The 24,713-nt window shown below is 36.5% G+C and overlaps 1 protein-coding gene across 19 annotated transcripts in view; it reads right to left on the minus strand.

Moving 5' to 3' along the window:
- KLHL13 (kelch like family member 13) overlaps positions 1 to 24,713 on the minus strand; it is a 221,912-nt gene that overhangs the window by 31,337 nt on the left and 165,862 nt on the right. For 18 of the 19 annotated variants that reach the window (XM_041742184.1, XM_041742182.1, XM_041742176.1 and 15 more), the window contains one exon: positions 13,321 to 13,462. In XM_041742184.1, coding sequence (XP_041598118.1) covers positions 13,321 to 13,434 — 114 coding nt within the window. In that variant the 5' untranslated portion in view covers positions 13,435 to 13,462. Of the gene's footprint in view, positions 1 to 13,320; positions 13,463 to 14,099; positions 14,145 to 24,713 lie in introns of those variants that run through there. The other variant, XM_041742183.1, reaches the window with a different exon arrangement.

A 24,713-nucleotide genomic window follows, 5' to 3' on the forward strand; every position in this document is an offset into this window, starting at 1 on the left:
CATGGAATACTTCTCAACAATAAAAAGAAACAAACTACTGATACATACAACAAAATGAATGGATCTCAGAGAGAATAGACAAAGTAAAAGAAACCAGTCTCAAAAGCTTCCAGACTGTATGATGCCATTTATGTAATATTCTCAAAAGGACAAAAAATACTGTGACAGAAAACAGATGAGTAGTGTCCAGGGTTCAGAGGTGGAGCTAAGTATGACCGCTAAGGGGTAACAAAAGTATGCTGGGGCAACAGAACAGTCCTGCATCAACTGTGGTGGCAATTACACAAAACAATGTATTTGTTAAAACTCATAAATGTAAAATAAAAAACAAAAAAACAACTCATAAAAGTATAGCCCAATAAAAAAATCCATCTTACTGTATGTTAATTAAAAAAATAAAGATGTAGAAAGATGGCAAAAGATATGCCAATTTAACACTAGTTAAAATAAAGCTGGCATGGGGGGGGGCACCTGGCTTGCTCAATCAGTAGAGCACGAAACTCTTGGTCTCAGGATCATGAGTTCAAGCCCCATGTTGGGCATAAAGCTTACGTAGAAAAAAAAAAAAAGCTGGCATGACTATAATATCAGACAAAGTAGATTTTAGGGCTAAGAATATTTTTTATCAATCTGATGAAAGATCTCAGCTTCCTCCTTAAGAAGCTAGAAATAGAAGAGTAGATTAATCCCAGGGTCCCTGGGTGGTTAAGTGTCAACTCTTGATTTCGGCTCAGGTCATGATCTCAGGGTTGTGAGACTGAGCCCTACATCAGGCTCCATACTAGGAGTGGAGTCTGCTCAAGATTTTCTCTCCCCCTCTCTCTGCTCTTCCCCACAACATGTGAACGCAAGCTCTCTTTCTTTCCCTAAAATAAGTAAATAAATCTTTTTTTATAAAGAAGAGCAAATTAATTGCCAAAAGCAGGAAAATGGAAAAAATAAAGATCAGAGAGGAGATTGATAAAATGTAACACAGAAAGAGAAAAAAAACAATAAAACCAAAAAACCTGGTTCTTTGAGGAGATCCATTCATTTGATAAAACCCAGACAGATTAGGGAAATAAAGAGAAAAAAATGCAAATTACTAATACCAGGATTGAGAAAGGTGATAGTACTAGAGATTTTTTAGCTTTTAAAAGGATAATAAGTAAATATGAACAACCATATACCAATAAATTTAGCAACTCCGTTGAAAGGGATAAATTCCTTGAAAGACACAAGCTGCTAAAGATTACTCTAGAAGTTATCAATAACCTGAAGAGCTATATGTCTAAGTATAAAATTAAATATTTACTTGTGAATTGTACCAAACATTAAGAGGTAATATCAATTCTACACAAAGATATCCAGAAAATTAAGAGGAGGGAACATGTCTTAACTCATTCTACAAGGCCAGCATTATCCTAATACCAAAACCAAACAAAGGTAAGAAAACTAAAACCAAAATTCCTCATGAGCATAGGTGCAAAAATTCCTAAAATTTTAGCAAATCAAATCTAATAATATGTAAGAAAGATAAGAAGGATCATGACCAAGTGAGGCTCATTCCTGCAGTGCATGGCTGCCTTAGCGCTCAAAAATCAATCAATATAATTTGCAATATTAACATTAAAAAAGAAAAATGATGAGATCATCTCAATAGGTACAAAAAAAGTATTTGATAAAATCCAACATCTGTTTCTGATTAAAAACACAAAACAAAAGTCTCAGCAAATTGGAACAGAAAGGAACTTCCTCCAACCTATAGCTAACATCATACTTAATGGTAAAAGAAAGAATGCTTTCCCCAGTGATACAAGCAAAAAAGTAAGAATGTATATTTAACCACTACTATTTAACAATTCTCTGGAGTTCCTGTGCAGTGCAATAAGGCAAGAAAATGAAATAAAAAGCATCAGATTGGAAAGAATGAAATAAAAGTACCTTTATTCATAGACAAAATTTTCTATATAGGAAATCCTACAAATTCTACAAAAAGGTACCTAGAATAAGTTGGTTTATCAAGGTTGTAAGATATAAGATCAATAATCATTAACAAACTGTGTTATTCTATACTAGCAATAAATAATCAAATTGAAATTCTGTATTTAGCATATTTAGCTATCAGTTGGTATGTGCCAATCTTCTGTATTACTTCAATACATGCTAAATAACAACAAAACCTCATTCTGTCTACTAAAGGAGACAGAAAGGAAAGGTGGTAGACTCTCTTCAAACTTGTATCTTAAAGATACACACTCAATTGGAAAGTATAACAATTTATTGTACCCTATCCTGAGTACCATAAAAGTTATTCCCCCCAAATTATATATTCATTTTTTCTACATTCTAGCGCCATTTAGGTAACTGAAATAAAGAAATACGAATTTCCATTTTGAATAAAAACTTCAGCAATCTAGATTACTTGGGCTCTTCTTTTGTAAAACATAATTATTCTAAAATTGTTATTCCTTCTTTTTTTAATTGAAGTATAATTGACACAGAATGTTACATTAGATTCAGGTATACAATATAGTGATTTGACAAGTTTATATGTAATGCTACGTCCACCACAAGCATAGCTACCATCTGTCACCAGAGAACACTATTATAATACTATTGACTATATTCCCTATGCTATACTTTTTATTGCCCTGACTTATTCATTACATAACTGAGAGCCTTTACCTCCCACCCCCTTCTACCCATTTTGCTTATTTCCCCAACCATCTTCCCTCTGGTAACCACCAGTTTTTTCTCTATTTATGAGTCTGTTTCTGCCTTTTGTTTGTTTGGGTTTTTGGATTGTTGGGTTTTTTAGATTTTACATTTAAGTGAAATCATATTGCATTTGTCTTTCTCTGTTGGACTTATTTCACTCAGCATAATATCCTCTAGGTCCATCCATGTTGTTACAAATGGCAAGAGCTCATCCTTTTTATGGTTGGGTAATATTTCATTATATATACTATATAATGAATTTTATTCTTAATAGAAATAGAATTATACAGAAATATATAATATATTAAATAATACATATATATTAATATATATGTATAGCTTCCACATATTCTTTGTCCATTTATCTATTATGCCTCCCTTTCTTATGTTAATACATCTTTATTTTTTAATATTTAAAAGTAAACTCTACCCTCAATATGGGGCTTGAATTCACAACCCTGAGATCATGAGTTGCATACTCTACTGACTGAGCCAGCCAGGTGCCCCAAGAATACATTTTAAAAATTATTTATTTATGATCATAAAGTTTTCAGATTGGATATAGTTCATCAACATAACAATAAGCCACCCAAATGTCTACCTTAGCATAAGCATTTCATAAAGTTAGCCCATTGGAAGGCAAGACAAGTTAATTTGTACAGACTCTTGGAATAATTCATTTCTTTAACACTGTATTATATAGATTGTAATTTGAGACCATAAAATGACCTTTTATTGGCTTTACAACTAAAATTGGCTAGAAAAATAGTAAACAGATAAAAATGGAGGAAAATATCAGAAGAACAACCTGTTAGGCACCAGTCTTAACATGAGAAAATGCCAATTAGGAGCCTAGACACCCACAGCAAGGAGGCATTTTGAAACTCTATAGGTATGAGTAAGCATAGCCAACAATCAAGAAATAATTTGTTTCTACCTGGGTAACATTCAACAATTAATATACACTGCCACCAGCTGAAACATGGTACTATAGCTATGGCCTACTTGTCCTAAAAAGGATGTGTCCAACTAGCAATTAACATTTTTTTCTCTGTTTGCTTGTTTGCTTTTGTTTTTTTCCAATTTTGATAGGGGAAAGGAAGTAGGGCAGGCAGGAAGGAAGACTTTCTGCATAATTCTACTATTTCTATTAAGAATAAAATGTTTATAGGGCGCCTGGCTGGCTCAGTCGGAAGAGTATATAACTTTTTTTTTCACTTTAGTAGACTTTTTATTTCAAAGCTATTAAACATAAAGTGATACATCTTTTCTCTCTCTTTAGTTAACATGGGTAAATGATCATTGAGTAATGTTATCTCAACTAGTTTATTGCTGACATTTATTAGTTTGTAATGCTGCATTAAGTGGTAGACTCAAGTTATGAACTAATACTTTGAGGATAGTTCATCTGTGTTTGACTTCTAGATCACTATTTATCTTGGGGTTGTGAGCTTGAGCCTCATGTTGAATGTAGAGATAACTTGAAAAAAAAAAAGCTTTAAAAAAAAAAAGAACAGGGGCACCTGGGTGGCTTAGTTGTTTAAAGCATCCAACTCTTGATTTCGGCTCAGGTCATGATCTCAGGATCATGAGATCGAGCCCTGCATCAGGCTGCACACTTAGCACAGAGTTGGCTTAAAATCTCTTTCTGGAAAAAAAAAAAAAAGATCTCTCTCTGGAGAGGGGCAAGATGGCTGAAGAGTAGGGTCCCCAAATCACCTGTCCCCACCAATTACCTAGATAACCTTCAAATCATCCTGAAAATCTACAAATTCGGCCTGAGATTTAAAGAGAGACCAGCTGGAATGCTACAGTGAGAAGAGTTCGCGCTTCTATCAAGGTAGGAAGACAGGGAAAAACGAAATAAAGAAACAAAAGGCCTCCAAGGGGGAGGGGCCCCGCGAGGAGCCGGGCTGAGGCCGGGGCGAGTGTCCCTAGGACAGGAGAGCCCCGTCCCGGAGGAGCAGGAGCTGCACCAACCTTCGCTGCACCAACCTTCCCGGGCAGAAAGGGGCCCGCAGGGAGTTGGAGCAGGACCCAGGAGGGCGGGGATGCCCTCGGGCTCCCTGGGACACTAACAGGCACCTGCGCCCCGGGGAGAGTGCGCCGGGCTCCCTAAGGGCTGCAGCGCGCACGGCTGGACCCGGAGCAGCTTGGAGGGGCTCGGGCGGCGGCTCCGCGGAGGGGGCTGCGCGGATCCGGGGGCAGCTCGGAGGGGCTCTGGCAGCGGCTCCGCAGAGAGGCAGCTGCGCGGCCGGGAGCGCGAATCCAACAGCGCAGGCCCCGGAGCACAGGGCGCCCCGACACAGCCCAGGATCCGGCCTCCCCTGTAATCAGAAAAGACCCCGAATAGCCAGGGGAATTTTAAAAAAGAAAACCATAGCTGGGGGCATCACAATGCCAGATTTCAGGTTGTACTACAAAGCTGTGGTCATCAAGACAGTGTGGTACTGGCACAAAAACAGACACATAGATCAATGAAACAGAATAGAGAACCCAGAAGTGGACCCTGAAATGTACGGTCATCTAATATTCGATAAAGGAGGAAAGACTATCCATTGGAAGAAAGACAGTCTCTTCAATAAATGGTGCTGGGAAAATGGACATCCACATGCAGAAGAATGAAACTGGACCACTTTCTTTCACCATACACAAAGATAAACTCAAAATGGATGAGAGATCTAAATGTGAGACAAGATTCCATCAAAATCCTAGAGGAGAACACAGGCAACACCCTTTTTGAACTTGGCCACAGTAACTTCTTGCAAGATACATCCACGAAGGCAAAAGAAACAAAAGCAAAAATGAACTATTGGGACTTCATCAAGATAAGAAGCTTTTGCACAGCAAAGGATACAGTCAACAAAACTAAAAGACAACCTACAGAATGGGAGAAGATATTTGCAAATGACATATCAGATAAAGGGCTAGTTTCCAAGATCTATAAAGAACTTATTAAACTCAACACCAAAGAAACAAACAATCCAATGATGAAATGGGCAAAAGACATGAAGAGAAATCTCACAGAGGAAGACATGGACATGGCCAACATGCACATGAGAAAATGCTCTGCATCACTTGCCATCAGGGAAATACAAATCAAAACCACAATGAGATACCACCTCACACCAGTGAGAATGGGGAAAATCAACAAGGCAGGAAACAACAAATGTTGGAGAGGATGCGGAGAAAAGGGAACCCTCTTACACTGTTGGTGGGAATGTGACCTGGTGCAGCCACTCTGGAAAGCTGTGTAGAGGTTCCTCAAAGAGTTAAAAATAGACCTGCCCTATGACCCAGCAATTGCACTGTTGGGGATTTACCCCAAAGATTCAGATGCAATGAAACGCCAGGACACCTGCACCCCGATGTTTCTAGCAGCAATGTCCACAATAGCCAAACTGTGGAAGGAGCCTCGGTGTCCATCGAAAGATGAATGGATAAGGAAGATGTGGTTTATGTATACAATGGAATATTACTCAGCCATTAGAAACGACAAATACCCACCATTTGCTTCAACGTGGATGGAACTGGAGGGTATTATGCTGAGTGCAGTAAGTCAATCGGAGAAGGACAAACAGTGTATGTCCTCATTCATTTGGGGAATATAAATAATAGTGAAAGGGAATATAAAGGAAGGGAGAAGAAATGTGTGGGAAATATCAGGAAGGGAGACAGAACATAAAGACTCCTAACTCTGGGAAATAAACTAGGGGTGGTGGAAGGGGAGGAGGGTGGGGTGTGGGGGGAATGGGTGACGGGCACTGAGGGGGACACTTGACGGGATGAGCACTGGGTATTATTCTATATGTTGGTAAATTGAACACCAATAAAAATTAATTTATTAAAAAAGATCTCTTTCTCTCTGCCCCTCCCCTCCTCTCTAAATAAATAAATAAATAAATAAATACATAATTATCTTTTAAAAAGAATAAAATCTTTAATATTCACAACAAATGATCTGTTAGCCTCTATTAATACATGTTTTTACACTTACAGTCAAAACTTAATATTTACAGACATTATATTTAAATAGCTAATACAATTTAGAGCAAGATTAGGAGAAACAAATGACAAAAACAGATTATAAAAACAAATCTACAGTCAGAAAACCTGTGTTCAAGTCCTAGTTGTTGTCACTTCCTGGCTTTGTGATCTTGGCAAGCCTCCTAACCTCCCTGAGCTTCAGTTTCCTAACTTATAAAATGGAAATGATAATTATTGCCTTTTCTACTTCACCATATTATTTAAAGTATCAATGAGGCAAGTATATATGAAAGTTATTATAACTGTCATCCAAATTCATTGATTCTGCCAACAATACTAATAATAGTAGTGAAAAGCACTGAGTACTTCCTCTGTGCCAGGTAACGGGCTATGCTCTTTAGAGGTATTATTTCTTTTCATGAAAATGATAAATATTACAATACTAATACTAATAATGGGCACTTATCAAGCATTTGCCACGTACCCCAGAGCACTAGATCACAGGCACAGAGAAATAACAAGTTAGATGTTGTGAATCACACTAAGTCATATTAACAAGGGCTAAGGGATGCCTGGGTGGCTCAACAGTTGAGTGTCTGCCTTCAGCTCATGGCCGGATCCCAGGTCCTGGGATCAACTCCCACATTAGGTTCCCCACAGGGAGCCTGCTTTTCCCTCTGCTTGTGTCTCTGCCTCTCTCTTTCTCTGTATCTCTCATGAATAAATAAATAAAATTTTTGAAAAAAAAAACACAAGTGCTAAGAGGAAGGAATAGAAGAAACCACTAACTCTGCCTGGTTCATACAAACTCTAGCTTCAAAAGGCAATTAAAGTAGCTGTCAGGGGAACAGACCAATGGGGATTGACTGTTTTAAGAAGTCTCACTCTGCAGGATTACCCGTTATATTACTGTAGTGGAAAGCACATGACTTTTAGGGCAAAACTAGAATTCCAGTTCTATTACTTATAATTTAAGATGGATAATTATGAATAAACAGGGATTTACTAGAAACAAAAAGTAAAAAAAAAGGCATTTCAAGAACAGGAAACAGGTACAAACACTTAAGTGTTTAGAGAATAGTGAAAAGTCAGAAGTCTTCCAGGTGTTTCCCTTGACCACCTGTCCTATTAACTCTACTAAGGTTAAGCAGAAGCAAAGAGCATATGACTGAAATGATAAAGGATATGGGATTGGCAAGGTAGCTACAACAAAACAGCAAGGGGCTGTAAGACCAAAGGTGCTAGGACAAAAATGCTTGCAAATCATGTTCTCATAAGGGATTTATATCTAGAATATATAAAGAATTCTTATGACTGAATGAAAAAATACCCCAACTGGAACTTGGGAAAAGGATCTGAATAGACAGTTCCTCAAAGATGATATACAAAAGGCCAGAAGCACAAATGAAAAGATGCTCAACATCATTAGCAATCAGGGAAGTACAACCCAAAACCACAAGATAACACTTCATACCTCCTAGTACAGCTGCAATTGAAAAGACAGATAATTAGTGTTGGCAAGAAAATGGTAAAATTGGAATCCTCATGCACTGTGTGTGGGAATGTAAAATGGTGCAGCCACTTGGAAAAATACTCTGGCAGTTCTTCAAAAGTTTAAGCCCAGAGTTGCTGTATGACCCAGCAATTCTACTCCTAGGTCTATATGAAAGAGAAATTAAAAAATGTCCACACAGACACTTGTCCATGAAGATTCATAGTAGCATTATTGATAATAGCCAAAAAGTAGGGAAAAAAACCAAATGTCTATCAATGAATGAATGAGTTTTTAAAAAATTGGTATATCCAAAAAAAAAAAAAATTGGTATATCCATAATACAATGGAATAGTATTCAATTGTAAAAAGGAAAGAAGCACTGATACATGCTACAACATGGATGAATCCTGAAAAAATTATGCTAGGTAAAAGAAACTTGTTACAAAAGACTATATATTATGATTCCATTTGTAGGAAATGTTCAGAATAGGCAAATCTATAGAGACAGAGAGGAGATTAGTGGTGGATTAGGTTTGACAAAAGAGTTGGAAGCAGATGTGGAGTGACTGCTAATAGATAGGAGGTTTCTTTTTGAGCAGATAAGAATGTTCTACAATGGATTGTGGTGATATATGCAAAACCCGGTGAGTATACTAAAAACCATTGAATTGTGTGCTTTATATGGGTTGAATTATATGATATATGAATTATATCTCCATAAAGCTGTTATTTTTTAGGCACAAAGGTGCCAAGGAAGGGTATAAGTCAACGAATTACCATAAAATGGGACCATAAAAGAAAACAGTTGACAACCTGGGATAACAGGTGAAGCCAAAGGATGGAAGCTTTCCATGAGAAATAATTATAGCTATAGTAGCACTAAAGAAGTGAAGAAAATGAGAAAATCCTTGATTTTACCAGTTACTACTTTTTAAAAAGATTTATTATTTTGAGAGAGAGAGAGAGAGAGCACACATGAGTGGGCGTGGGGAGGGGTGAGGGGCAGAGAGAAAAGCAGGCTCCCTGCTGAGCAGTGAGTCCAATGTGGGGCTGGATCCCAGGACCCCAGGATCATGACTGGAGCTGAAGGCTGAGGCTTAACTGACTGAGCCACCCAGGTGCCCCTATCAGTTACTACTTAAGCAAACCCTGGTTAATCTTCCTTAGTTGAGTGAAAGCAATCTATACTGCTAACTCCATCATGGATTTTCTGGGGATTTGTTCTAGGTTCTAGGAATCCAAGCCTATTAGGTATCAAAATTCTTTAGGTACTTTCCTTGACAGCCTAGTTTGCTAAGTAAGGCCTGTTTAACGGAGATGACTAATCTGTAAAAGTAGATCAAGCCAACCAGATGGATGCCTTATGTGGCACACCCATCACTTCAGATCAGCAACATTTCCTCTGATACTTTCCATGTTTGGCTCACATGGAAGTAAAATAAAATGGCTATTTATTATGCACCTTACTTTCCCTCCCGTATATTGTCACTTTTAATTCTCACATCTCTTACCCATAGTATAGATAAGGAAACTGGCCCTAATAGGATGGAAAGCTCCCAAAGTCACATAACTAGTGGCAAAATTAGGATTCCAGGTTTGGTCTAAACTCGTGTCCTTCCCACTAGAGTTATGTAGCTGGTAATCCTATTGAGAGTGTGACTTCTTAAAACAGTTTCTCCCCATTGGCCTGTTCCCCTGGCAGCTACTTTCAATGCCTTTTGAAGCTGGAGTTTGTGTGATTGCTAATCTGAAAACAATGATAACATTTACACATTAAACACCTCCCCGACTTGTTCCCTTGACAACCTCACACCTAAGATTAGATCCAGAAAAAAGTTCTCTGTTAGTGCTTCAATTTAGAAATCTCAGTTTGTGAGAACATCATTTTCAATTGACTTTTAAAGAGAGCAAAGTTTTGCAATAGCAATATAGAGTGGCAGCTCTATGTCACCATGGAAAATAGCACACTAACAACAAAAAGCTGATGAAAGATCACCTTTACTCCATAAGAACTCTATAGTTACATTCACATCACTATTCCTTCCACCAGCCTGGACCAACAAAGGTTGAACTAAAATGCAATATAGCTAAATATTGCAATACTAAAAATGCAATATAGCTAAATACCCTGCCATACTTGTTTTGTCAGCAATTATACCTATACCTATAGATTTTTAAGATTTTTACATTTAAATTTAATTTAACTAACTATAGTGTGTTAGTTTCAGAGTTAGAATTTAGTGATTAATCAGTTGCATATCACACCCACTGCTCATCCCATCACACAGTTACCCCATCCCCTCACCTCCAACCCCTCCGGCAACCCTCAGTTTGTTTCCCACAGTTAGGAGAACAATATTTTTTTAATTACACAGGTTATACACAAAAATACTTCCATTGTAAAAAAAAAAATTAAGCAGTGCAGGATTGTACAAAGCAGAAAGTTGTAAGGCAACATTCACCAGCCTCCCTAATGTTTCCAGACCTTTTCTTGTGCATTTATTCATATATATGTATATATATTATATAGTTCCTTTTTTAAAAAGACTTATTTCTTTTTTTTGATAAATTTATTTCTTTATATGAGAGACAGAGAGAGAGGGCACATGCGAGCATGAGCAGGTGGGCAGAGAGACAGGGAGAAAGAATCCCAAGCAGACTCCATGCTGAGCACAGAGCCCAATGCAGGGCTCAATCTCACAACCCTGAAATCATGACCTGAGCCAAAAGCAAGAGTTGGACGCTTGACCAACTGTGCCACCCAGGTGTCCCACATATTGTATAGTTTTTCTAACAAAAGATGGAATCATACCATATATACTGGCCTGTAACTTTAACAGCTTTATTGAGATAGAATTGACATACTATACAATTCACCTTATAGCATAGAGTTTGGTGGGTTTTTAGCACATTTGCAGATAATGCATACAGCCATATCCAGAGTCAATTTTAGGATATTTTCATCTTCTCAAAAAGAAGCCCTGGAACCTTTAGCACCTTTGTATGCTCACATTCTCTCCAACTTGAAGCAATAACTAGTCTACTTTCTGTACCTATGGCTTTCCGTATTCTGGCCATTCTGGATGAATGGAATCATACAAAATACAGCCTTCTGTGACTAACTTCTTCCACTTAGCATAATGTTTTTAAGGTTCAGCCATGTTGTAGCATGTGCCATACTTCTTTCCTGTATATAGCTGAATAATATTCCATTGTGTACATATGCCATATTTGGCCTGTTACTTTTTTTCATTTACTATATTCTTTTCAGTCTTACACATAGATCTACATCACCCTCTTTGGTGACTGCACACTATTACATGGCTGCTATACAACATAATTTACGTAAGTTTTTCCCTGTTGATGGATATATAAACTACTTCTGCTGTTTTTCCATTAAAGCAATTAGTGTATCACCTTCATATGATATGTAGGGAGAAAGGGAGAGGCCATCATCTTTCTTGGTGGAAGAAGGACCCTGTCTCTAGAACAGTCGTTCTAAAGGTATGTTCCCTGGTCCTGCAGCATCACCTGGGAACTTGTTAAAAATATATGTATCTGAGTTTGTTATTCAAAAACTCTGGGATGGGGCCCAGCATTCACTGTTTAACAAGCCTTTCTCCTTGTGATTCTGATTTGCACTAAAATTTGAGGACCATTGTCCTAAATCTGGATCACTGCATTAAAGTGGCTTCCATTATTTAGTTTAAAGTACATTTTAAAAATTAGCAGGAACACACACACTGGCTTTAACACATGACTATGTGCATGGAGAGGGTAGATGTATCATGGAGGAGTGAGTCTCCTTTTCCTTAGAGAGATTATTTTAATATAACAAAAAAGCCTCTTCCTCTCAGACTTTTCCTATCTGCTTGACCCCTCATTCTCTTTTCCCATAGCCTTGAATACCCAACAATTAAACCATTTACATAGCATTGAGATGCCAGGAAATGGAAAGCTTCTCCTATTCCTGACCCTCTGCATTTCTGCTGATGAGACCCATAGGACAACAAACCATAAAACCCAGCTCCCATTACAAACCAAAATAATGAAAGATATGATCTCAAAGAATTACAGATGGGAACTAGAATGGAATTTAGAGATCTCCTAGTCAAGACACATTTTGGAGATAATACAAAGCCCAGAAAAATTACATGCTACAAAAAGGCCACACAGCAAGCAGAAGACTCATCTCTTACTCTGCTATACTATACTGCACACCAAACACTGTATACTACATACTGCTTTACTATAATGGTCATTAACTGGGAATATGCATGAAATTCACCTGGGGAGATTTCTCTGAAAAACACATTTAGAAAAATTTATTTTATCTTACTAGAGAGGACACTGATATAATTTGACTTTGTCTAGAAGACATTGATTATCATCTAGTAGTATATTGTTTCTAATTTAGCAATGCCCAAAGAGGTCAGGGAGTATTCACAACTGCCAGGAGTACTTGGACTGCTTATTCTTATGCTAACTAGCTCCATGTTGCAGTTTTTGATGGTTTTGGGGGGCTTCCTACTGTGTTTCTGTCCTCTCCTTTGAGGTCAGTTATCACACTTACATCCATCAGTGTGTTTGCATCCCGCCATCCTTATCCATCCTCCCACACCTACAACTGGCAATGTGAGTTGAGACACCAAATAAATACGATCTTCAGAACTATGATAAAGGTGACAGTAAAACAGGTCATTAGTTAGGACCTACAAAATTTAGCCTAGGGACTTTGTTATATTTATGTTGGCTGAGACAAAATGGAAAGTCAATGTTGCCAGCATAACATTCTGCAAGTAAGTGGCCAAAGCAAGACCTCCTTCATACAAACAAAATAAATAATGAACTCTGGGGATTTTTTTTTTAAACATCAGAAAAGTATGTAGTTTTCCCCTCAAGTTTCTTCTCTGATGTTTGCTTGATCTTTTTGAAATTAATAAGCTTAATTCTTTAGAGCAGTTCCAGGTTCATAGAAAAATGGAACAAAAAGCACAGAGGGTTTCCATATGCACCCTGTCCACCTACATGCACGCTCCTCGTGCCCCCACCCCCACTATTGACATCCCCTATGACAAACACTGTAGAGGTAGTTTTAAAATCCATTTAAATATTACAAAAGGGACAGCTGAGATTACCTGTAACACCACAGAACTGTGGGTATTGCTGGTAAAGATGCGTGTGGTTCCTGCCTTGGAAGACTGCAGATGGGATGAGAGACCCATTTCGCTGCTTCCAAGGGACAATTTCATGTGTTGGTCTTCCTCTTCCACTAGAGATCTGAAAATTTTTATAAACCAGAAGAAAAGGGAAATTAAAAGTTGATATATAATTCACAATAAAGACATTATGTACATTATTTACAGAAATAATCAGTCACTAGTGCCAATCATTTGACTATGGAATATCCTGAATTTTGTTTCATTGTACTTTAGGCTGATAAACCTATATATACATAAACCTATATATATGACTATATATAACTATATATAGTTTTATATATATATGTGTGTGTGTGTGTGTGTGTGTGTTAAAAAGTTAAAAAACTTTTCAAGGTCAGAAAAGATCAATTAGAAGTGAGAAATCAACCTAAAAGCTCATTCAAAATGATATTCACAAAGGATTTTTGTATTTTAAATGTCAGAGTAGTTGTTTTTGGTATTGTACTGTTTGGGTAACAATAACATCAAATTGTGTTATTCACAGTTAAAACTACTTTGGAATACCTAATTTTAGAAAGAGAAAAATAATAGCTATCATTTATTGAACAGTCACTATGTATCAGGTGCTTGCCAAGAAATTTACACACATGACATCATATACTCCTTAAAATAATCCACCGCAATAGGTACTATTATTATTTCCTTTGTATTAACGGTAGGGTAAATGAGTTACAAAAACATTAAAAATAAGTTACCTAAGGTCATAAATTTATTCAAATAGCTGGGTCAGGATTTGAATTTAAGTCTAGTGTGATTCCAAACTCCAAAGACCCTATTAATAAAAGTCAAAGATTAACTGCAATAGTAATATACTGCTTCCTCTTCTGCCATTAGTTTTAGTTCTAATCAACCCCCAACTGAACAAAAAATTTTACACGTGAAATAATTTTTTTCTAGCAGTAACTCTCATTGATCATTTTGGGATTATTTGTTAAATCACTACATCTAGTGGCATTTCCATCTTTTTCAAGAAATAAAAAGTAAAAATAATAAATGTAAGCTATGCCCATGTATATATTACATTAATAATTTTTCAGGGGCACCTGGGTGCTTAATCAGTTAAGCATCTGCCTTCTGCTCAGGATATGATCCTGAGGATCAAGCCCTGCATCAGGCTCTCTGCTCAAAAAACAGAGAGCCTGCTTCTCCCTCTCCCTCTGTCCCTTTCCCTACCTAGTCTAAGGGATAATAAAAAGTTGTACTGTGGTGGTCAGTTTTCAGTGTAACTTGAGGCCCAATTTTATTAAATGTTTTGTGTAGTTTCTGGGAAACAAACTGACCCGTTGATTACAGGTTCCCCAATCCTTTTTATGGCTCCTGAAAAATTATCATTTATTTTTTATTATTTATTTGAGAGAGAGCAAGAGAGAGATGGGAGGCAGCAAGGAGAGGGAGAAGCAGACTCCCCACTAAGCAGGGAACCCTACGTGGGGCTCAATCCCATGACCCCAGGATCATGACCTGAGCTAAAGGCAGATGCTTAACTGATTGACCCACCCAGGCGCCCCTTTCTTTTTCTTTTTTGAGGTTTTATTTTTAAGAAAGCTCTATACCCAACATGGGGCTGGAACCCAAAATCCCAAGATCAAGAGCTAGCCAGGCATCCCAAATTGTTTTTCTAACTCTGGCCTATTGAATATAATGAAGATTTTCACTTGTTCCCTACCATACCTGTAACCTCGGTTGATTAGTTTGAACAAGAAAAAAAATTTTAAGACTATACCATACTTTAAGATCCTGCTTTTTGAATCCTGACATCAACGAAATGGTTTTAAATCTTGTAATAATTAGCAAAAGTTCTGGCCTCAAGGGTGAGATCAATTCTTCTTAAGGATATTAGAGCCATAGTATAACCAAAAATGAATAATATATGACCATGTTTTATTCAACTCTCATGGATATTTAATAAAGAGAATAATTTAAATAAGATTTTAATAAGCATAGAAGAAAATGAATATAGCCTTCTACTAATTTCAGAAATAGCCTTAAAAAGAATTGAATTACATACATGACATATAGCATACACACACACACACCCTTTTAAACAGCTTTTGCAGACAGACATTTAAAAGTACAGAATCAATGGGAAAAGTGGGAAATAGACTAATCGTGATTGGCATTCCTAACCAGAAAATTTCCATTCACACAGAATTATTTTAATGAAATATCCAAGTGAATGTTTTATTATTTTCTGTATTCCCTGCACAGAACCTAGTACATGAGAATTTTAACATATGTCATCTGAATGAACACAGAATCTCATTTTTGTGGACATCTCTTTCTCAGTGCTTTCAATGACCATCAGTTATCATTTTTATAGAACCACAGATGTAAAAGGGACAGGAATAAAGCTGAAGCCACACTGTGCCGATGACAAACCCTGGAAATTGATTTTTTTTTTTTGAAGAAACCTCAGATAACAACTTGTTTACTTGTCATTTGTCTCTAGCTCCTAAAATTGAAAAGCAGAATGTGAAAATGCAACCCTTTCTTGGCAAGATAATATGGTTGGATTTCTAATTAATTACTCCAAATGCTGTAGAAGTCTTCACTAAAATCGTCTTCTTCATGACTTTTTATCAACATACTTTGACTTTTTAACATTCAGAACATTCCCTATTATTTCTGCATCAGTAACAATACATGCCATGTCAACCTTCTCAGCAGATTCAATATTCTCTTCTATCTCCTTTTCATTAAGTTTACTGACTGGATATGAAGAGCACTGTTTCTTAACACTGCAAGGAGGTAAAACCTCTCTGCAAAGCCCAGGCCACAAATATATCAAACTATCCTTAAAGGAATGATTATCTGAGTAATTCTAAGAACAAACAACATTTTAAAAATCGTACTATTTTTCAATCATATGGTTAAAAGCAATATAAAGACCAGTGGTTCTCAGAAAGCGGTTAGAGGACCAAGAGGATTTTGTTTCTCCCCTCCCCATGTCTGGCAATGTTTGGGGCCATTTTTCATTGTCACAAGGGGGGGACATGCTACCTTCATCTAGTGGGATGCTACTAAACATCTCACCGACACACAGGAAAGTTCTCCATGGCAAAGATGTATTCAGGCAAAAATGTCAAGAGTGCCAAGATTGAGAAACTTTGATAGAGAGGGATTAACCTAGTTAGGAAAATTTTTCTAAAGCAATTTCATGTTCTAAATTACTTCCCAGTCTGAGTGTTGACTACATGAGGCTAATGTTGGTTGTAAGAAACACAGTAGGGTTATTAATTACCACTAATTTTTCCAAGACGACCTAACAATAACATACCTCTGTTTCCTCCAGCCCCACAATTTGAACAATCAAGTGTTTATAGTAGATAAGTAGATAATGGCTTTGAAGTTTATAAGACAATTGTGCAGGAAAGCTTCTGTTCTCTGTAAATTCATGTACAAATAATAATTTCATAGTTCTACAAAAACAATGACTTATTTGGATTCACTTTTACATGAATCAAGCAAACTCTGCCTAAATAGTCTCACGTCATCAATGCCATAAATTTATTCATGAAAAAGAGTATGTTCATCAATTTTCTGTTCAGAAATCAAATCTTTTTCCTATGTATGTATATTGATATTGGGCCACTCCAGCCCATCCCACTGCCACTGGACACATCTTATTTTCTTAACAATGACCAACCACAGAGCACGAAAGCAATCTTTCACAAAGTGTACACGAATCATTTTAACTGTGCCTGCTCAAAGAGAACAATTACTTTTTCAAAGAGCATTAGGGTAAGGACTGAAGCATTATCTGATCATTTTACCAAAAGCACTGCAAAGGTGGTCAAATTGAACATATACAAACTATGGTATTTCTTTGCATTGCTATTTGAAAACAAAAGAAATAAAGTCTAAGCACTTGTCGTGCTAACAGGGTGATTCTAACATTGTAATTTGCCTAAAAAATTTCCATAATTTAAAATCACCCCCAAGGGAAACATGTGTACATGATATGAGTACACTATTCATAAAGATATAAGTAGAAATGGCTAACAGAGAAAAAAATGTTTAGCCTCATGAGTATCCCAGAATATGCAAATTAAAGCAAAGATTCCATCTTTAAACTGTAAACTTAAAGAGTTGAGATATACTTTACAAATTGCTAGTGCAAACATATATTAAGCCCCTGCTGTCTACGTGGTACTGTTCACCCAAATGGATCTTTTTAAGTTTTAAAAATCGTCGAGCAGACACATTTTTTTCTGTTTATAGTGAACACCAGGACAATGAAGGATTGTGTATTACACATCTGACTTGGTAGACAGGCTGCAGCAAGAGTGGTCTGTCAACCTGATTGAAATATGTTTTCTATAGTGAATAGTTCTGTAGAGGTCAATAGTTTGGTACATGTTCTATAAAGAACCCATACTCTCGGAATTCACCATAGCAATTAGGTTTGTTGGTATGTAATGGAGAAAGGAAAGAATATCTCACAATTACATCATTTGGCTCCAAAGCCTCAGTCTTCCAACACTCCATTGAAAGAAAGAAAGAAAGAAAGAAAGAAAGAAAGAAAGAAAGAAAGAAAGAAAGAAAGAAAGAAAGAAAGAAAGAAAGAAAAAGAAAGAAAGAAAGAAAGAAAGAAAGAAAGAAAGAAAGAAAGAAAGAAAAAGAAAGAAAGAAAGAAAGAAAGAAAGAAAGAAAAAGACAAAAGAAGAAGAAAAAAAGAAAAAAAATAACACCCAATCCACTGAAATGAGTACTTTTGTGTTTTAAAAATGAGGTCTCAGCTTGATGAAAGATGAAATGCCCATCTCAGTCTCTTTCTATCACTGCAAGCACCAGATCATGTTATACAGAAAGCCAGATGAGGTCAGATTCCATCATCGAGGAAAAGGGGACATTTTAGTGCTTTTTGAAATTACTAGCATGAAAACACATGAAACACTCAACTGCTTTCGGCGGAGATGTTCTATGCACCAACCCATGCACCGGCACATGCACTTCCTGCTCCCATCAAATGAAGAACAGCACTTTAAGAGAGCTATGTATGAAAGATGCTAGAGGAATGTGTGACTTACAGGGAAAAGGTGCTGCCCAAGAGTCTCAGACTAGTCGTCAAACTGTTTTCTGTACTTTCCTATATTTTTTACTTTTGGGGCGGGGGGTGAATCCGAGAAAGCTACAAAGGTACAAGTATATGAATAACACCTTTAACTTTTCTCTATTTAGTTTTCAATTAGCGTCATAGTATACTTCTTTTTGCTTGCTACCGTTATATTACAAAGTGGTTAAACCTATCAGTGTATTTTTTTTAAGATTTCATTTTTTTAAGTAATCTCCGTACCCAATGTGGGGCTTGAACTCACAATCCCAAGACCGAGTCACATGCTCCACCGGCAGAGTCAGCCAGGTGCCCCAACAATGTTGTATTAACAATTTTAATAACATAATTCCACTGTGACAAAAGAGTAGGGGTTTCTAAGTTAGTGTTAGAAGCATTATACAAATATCATAATTTCTTAGAGTAATAATATTATTGTAACTGAAAGTCAGCACCTGTGGGTTAGTACGCAAGGACAGCAACAACAAAAGTAAGAACAAAAATGAAAGCCATGAATGGGATATAACAAGACAACAAATTGGGTTGGTTAATCAAGGAATTGACTCATGCTTTCCACCACCCATCCCCCAGAAAAATAAAATACATAGTTGTCACACTCACAATTTAAAAAGAAAATCAAGAAACAGGTTTTCTTCAAAGAAGTACTCCCCCTCCATTTGTTTTTCTGCTCTGAAACAGAGAAGTGTCTGCTAGCTGAGGCATTTGCTAAATGAAACATTTCTTGTGATAAAGTTGCATGGCAGGTGGAGGAGAAACTTAGCCACCTGTTCTCATACTCATTTGAATTTGAGTGCTAAATCTGTCAAGGTATTTCCTTCCACCCTTGAGAAATAAATTAAAAACTTAAAATGGTAGGAGTTATTTCCCATAGATTTTTCTATAGATTCAGAGTATGCATACTGCATTGAATTCTAAAGATCTTAATAACCTTCCTACCTCACAAAAGTTAGAATCTTAACTATCCTCCTTCACCCTCCCCAAACAAAAACTAAATGATACACAAGACAAGTGTGCGCGCGCACACACACACACACACACACATTCTCTCTCACTCAACTTCCATTACAAAAAAAAAACCAAGAAATTGTTTTTTAAAAATCAGAAAGAAAAATCCAACTTATAAAGTAATGAAATATGTATAAAATAAGCCTGGTATTTTCATTTAAAGAAAGAAAAAACATAAAAACTTCAAATATTTTAAAGACCTGTCCCAACTAAAATGTCATTTACAGAATCATTACATAAAGAAATTACAAATATAATAGTGACTTTTCTTAATATGGCATAAATTAACTGCTGTTTAAGAAACAATAGAAAATATAGCTCTTACTGAGGTACTTGCCTGAAAGAAATCAAGAAAGATAATGCTTTGGTTAGTTATTTGTATTTTTTAATGACTCAAATATAAATGCCTTATTATCAACTTGCAATGAATTCACTAATGGAAATCTCTAGCATATAGGATACAAAATAGAGGCTAAGCTTTCCAAGGCTTTCTTTTGTGCTGCAAAAATACCAGAATCCACAAAAGAGAAAAATTCTAGGTTCAAGGTGATAGGGTCAGACTGCAAAATGATTTACTAAAGTAATAAAGCTTCTCTATATGCACATTTCTGTCATATTGAAAATAAAATCACATTAATAAGTAGCTGGTGTCAGTTTTAACATAGGAATAAGATAGTTTAGCCAGCACCTGCTGTGTAAGAGGCACTGTGCCAGACATATTCTCTGAGCTACTTAATCCTCATAGCAATCCCATTTTAAAGATACAAAACTGAAGCTCAGAGAGTTTAAGGCTTCACAATGAGTCTGGCAACTATGATTTGAACTGGAGTCCGATCCCAGAGCCCACAATGCTCCCTCTGACACCAAGCCTGGAAAAAAACAAAAACAAAAACGAAAACGAAAACAACAACAGCAACAACAAAAAACAAACACAAAAAATAGGCCCTAAGCAGTTGTCATTTCAATGCTTAATTTATAAATACAAGGAAGATCTCAGAAAGACACGTTCTGTTAAAGGAAAGTAATTTTTTGGTTGGATTAATTTAGGCTAAAATTACCCTTTTACCACTTCCATAAAAGCAATACCAATGCTAAAAAGTCTCTCATGACATTCTCCCAATGCTTGCATACAGGGTAAAGAGGCAGCCTATCTTAGGATATAACTTAGGTCAAATTTAGGGAGAACTTTATATTACCAATATCAACATTTAAAGGAACAGATTCTGAATTCCAAAGCCACCCATCACTATCACAGAAATAGCTCTACAGCACAGATGAGGGAATTGGGCTAAACAAATGGAATGACAAATGATACTCCATTAGATAAGTATGACAGGATGAAAGTTAATTATCCAATGCATAAAGCATTTGCACCAAATCTCTGAATCCTGTCTCTGAAAAACTTTAATGTTTGTTCTATCTACCATATTTCAATACTTTAGTCTTTCTTCATCTTTTAAAATTCATATATACCAATGAAATTATATCAAGTTTCCTTGATACCGAAACTCTCCTGTTTAGAAGCTTGGTTCATATACTATTTCTCATTCTTCACATTTCTTAATATTATGATAAAAGATATGGATAGATACAGACATATACACCTGAATTAGAGAGAAAAGAGTAAGCAAAAGAATGAATTCCTAAACGCTGATTCCATACTTAATATATATATATAAAATAACTAAGTCAAAGCTCCCTTGCCCTAAGAAGTCATATAAGGTAAGAGAGTCCACAAGAGATAGTTGTATAGGGAGATAGCAATATGTACATGTGAGTTGGGGAAAACAGCATGTGCTCCTATCATTGTCAATAACCCCCTTCCCAGGACGCAGAGAAAATAATAGTTATGATCCTCTGGCCCCACGTAAGCCCTATAGAAAAATGATCCACCCTACAGTCAGTACCAGCTCTGCCATTGAGAAGTCTAGCTGTATGTACCTAAGGCAGAAAGCATGCCTTCTTCTTCACTCCCCAGATGAAGAAACTGGAATGGGAGCTCTAATACCCTGGTCAATTTTCTTTAAAGGAGCTTTTTGCTTTTGCTCCCAGTAGATTTGCTAACCAAAGTTAACCATTTTATTTCTGTAGCCCACCAACTTTGGAATTTGACTATTGAGCTATGGTGCATTTCAATGGAAGAGCGTGTTATTAACGAATTGGACTTACACTTGCCTAAAATGTCAGTTTATTAAGTATTCAAACATCCAAGTTATCCAATTTTTGAGTTTATTATAAAGGCAGATTCCACAAACTCAAAACCAATTAGAAATCACTGAGACAAGTCTCTTTGGGAACAGAAGAATCATTAATCAAGTGGTAAAAATACTATTATCCATTTCTGTCTTCTCTGAATTTCCTAGTTACATTCAACTTCATAAAGTCAATAATTCATGACCAGATCTTAAGAGAATGTTTATTTCTCTTTCAAAAGGAAACATGACAAAAAGCCCAAAGAGTAAGACTTTTAAACTTACAAAGTAATAACCAATTGCACTTGGGTTTTAAGAATTATAATTGGCAGCTCTGAGTCCCACTGCCTCTATGTCTTCAAAGCTTGTAATAAATGTAACAAATCTCAACCTTGATTTTGCAAGGACCTAGAGGCATCTCTAATTATTTCAATGAATATGGTAAAAATTTCAGTATCAAATCAATCATGTTTTACTACAGCATGTTTAATGTGATATAATCAAATCAATGTTTTAATATGGCAGCCAGTATTTTTCAGAGCAAGGTAATACAAAAAAAAAGTATCAAAGGATAGACCCTCAACCCAATGAATCTGGGAATCACACTTAGGATTGTTCTTTCAAGCTCATCTCAGATATGGAGCCAATGGAAACAAAGAGTCAAATTCACATAATATTTCACATTAAAATTATTTTCTATTTTGTATGCATCTGTGTCACCATTAAGATTTCTTTCTTTCTTTCTTTCTTTCTTTCTTTCTTTCTTTCTTTCTTTCTTTTTTTTTGAGAGCGTGGGGAGGGGGACAGACAGAGAGGGAGAGAAAATCTTAAGCAGGATCAATGCCCAGCTTGCAAGCCCAACTTGGGGTTTAATCTTACAACTTCAAGATCATGACCTGAACCAAAATCAAGAGTTGGACACCCAACTGACTGAGCCACCCAGGTGCCACAGGGTGGTTTATTTTCATAAAATGTTGTTAGAAGACTTTAAGTTATCCCTATTATACTATGCTGACATAATCATTGCCTACCTTAATTTCTCAAGTTGTTAGGAGATGCAAAATATCTTTAACTGTCATTTATAGCCCACCCACCTATCTATACATTCAAGTATCATAAGAGTAGAAATGAAGTTTTGGGGGCCAAGATGTTTATTTTTAGGAAAATTAGGACTTTGGGTTTAAATAGAGTACATGTCATGGGTGGGACTCCAAAGGGGTAGAGGCAGATCATATTTAAATAGCATGACACAGTAGGTGTCAAAACATTCACATTTCCCAGTCCTCTAAGTGGGAATTTTATTATTCTTTAAAGACTTATTTTTTTTTGAGAGAGAGAGAGAGAGAGAGAGAGAGAGAGAGAGAGAGAGAGATTGTATGTGCATGAGTATGGGGAGGGTCAGAAGGAAAGGGAGAGTGAGACTCTTAAGCAGATTCCATGCTGAGTTCAGAGCCTGATGTGGGGCTCAATCTCATGACCCTGAGATCATGACTTGAGCTGAAATCAAGAGTCAGATGCTTAACTGACAAGCTACCCAGGTACCACTAAGTGGGAGCTTTAAATAGAAGATAATTGGAGCATTTTCAGACTCTGTGTGTGTGTGTGTGTGTGTGTGTGTGTGTGTTTTGCAGAAGCTAGCTATGAATAGTGAAGGAGTAATAAAGTACTGCCTTGATTTGTTTGAGATAAATAGGAAAGAGGGATATTAAGCAAGAAGAGAGAAGCTTTCTTTCCTTCCTTCCTACGGTCTTTTAACTCAGTGTTTTGCATTCCAATTTAAAATTTCTGACTCTAGGAGTATAGGTAAGAAGGAGACGGGGAGAGTCACCAAGTAGGTAAGGACAGCAAAGAGTCAAAGTGCTAAAAGTCTGCCCTGTTAGTTGGAAAATGCTACTTCCCTCACTCACTCCATCTACACCAGCCCTTTCTTGAAGCAGTAAGTCATTTTAAATCTCCAAAATTTAATCTTTTCATAGATCCCACTTTAATGAAAGAACTGGTTTATTTAAATGTACTCTCACTGGAAACAAATTTGACTACATAGTTCTTAAAGATTTTATTTACTTTCTTTTATTAAAGGTTTTATTTTTAAGCCATCTCTTTACCCAACATGGGGTTCAAGTTCACAGCCCCAAGATTGAGTCACACGCTCCACAGACTATGCCAACCAGGCGCCCCAGACTACGTTCTTAATGATCATTTTGGGAAACTTGGTCAGACAGAAAGTTCAGGAATCAAAGAAAGTTCAGGAATCAAAGAGTCATGTATTCAAGAGTGCCATAGATAGGATAGTTTGGATTCTAGAAGAAAATCATTATCATCAAAATTTTTCAGTCATCTTTGACTCCTGCTTCTTCCCAATCTCCTATGTCCAGTCAACTGCCAAAGTACTACTGAATATCTCTCCAGTATGCTCCTATCCTTCACTTCTTTCCACTGTCACTGCCCCTACACCACACTTCTGGCATCTATTGCTTCTTACTTGGATTTGGTTATTAATATAAATTATGTATTTGTCACAGCATAGTTACTTCACATACTGTGACTGTATTTATAACTCTGAAAGTCACTTCCTTGCTCAAAAGTATTCAATGACTCCTCACTGCTTCCTGAACAAAAGCCAAATCCCACACTCGGGCTCAAGGTTTCTTTGATTAACCCTCCTTAACCTAATATACATTCCAGCAAATAATCCAAAATAAATATATATTTAATAATTAGAATATAAAAACCCAAATCCATTTGCAAACTATCAATTGTTTTATTTTAGAGTATGTTGTTTTCATACACAGTAACAGGTATGCCTTATTTCTATTGTTAACCAATAGAACCATTTATTTTAAACATTTTTATTTTTTTAAGATTCATTCTATCTATCTATCTATCTATCTATCTATCTATCTATCTATTGTGGGGAGAAGGGACAGAAGGAGAAAGGTCACCCACTCAGGTGACCCTTTGTTTACTTTTTAAATTTTCATTCCAGTGTAGTTAATATACACTGTTATATTAGTTTCAGGTGTACCATATAGCAATTC

This window comes from Vulpes lagopus, chromosome X (genome assembly GCF_018345385.1).
Source record: "Vulpes lagopus strain Blue_001 chromosome X, ASM1834538v1, whole genome shotgun sequence".
In the NCBI taxonomy this organism is placed as follows: Eukaryota; Metazoa; Chordata; class Mammalia; order Carnivora; family Canidae; genus Vulpes; species Vulpes lagopus.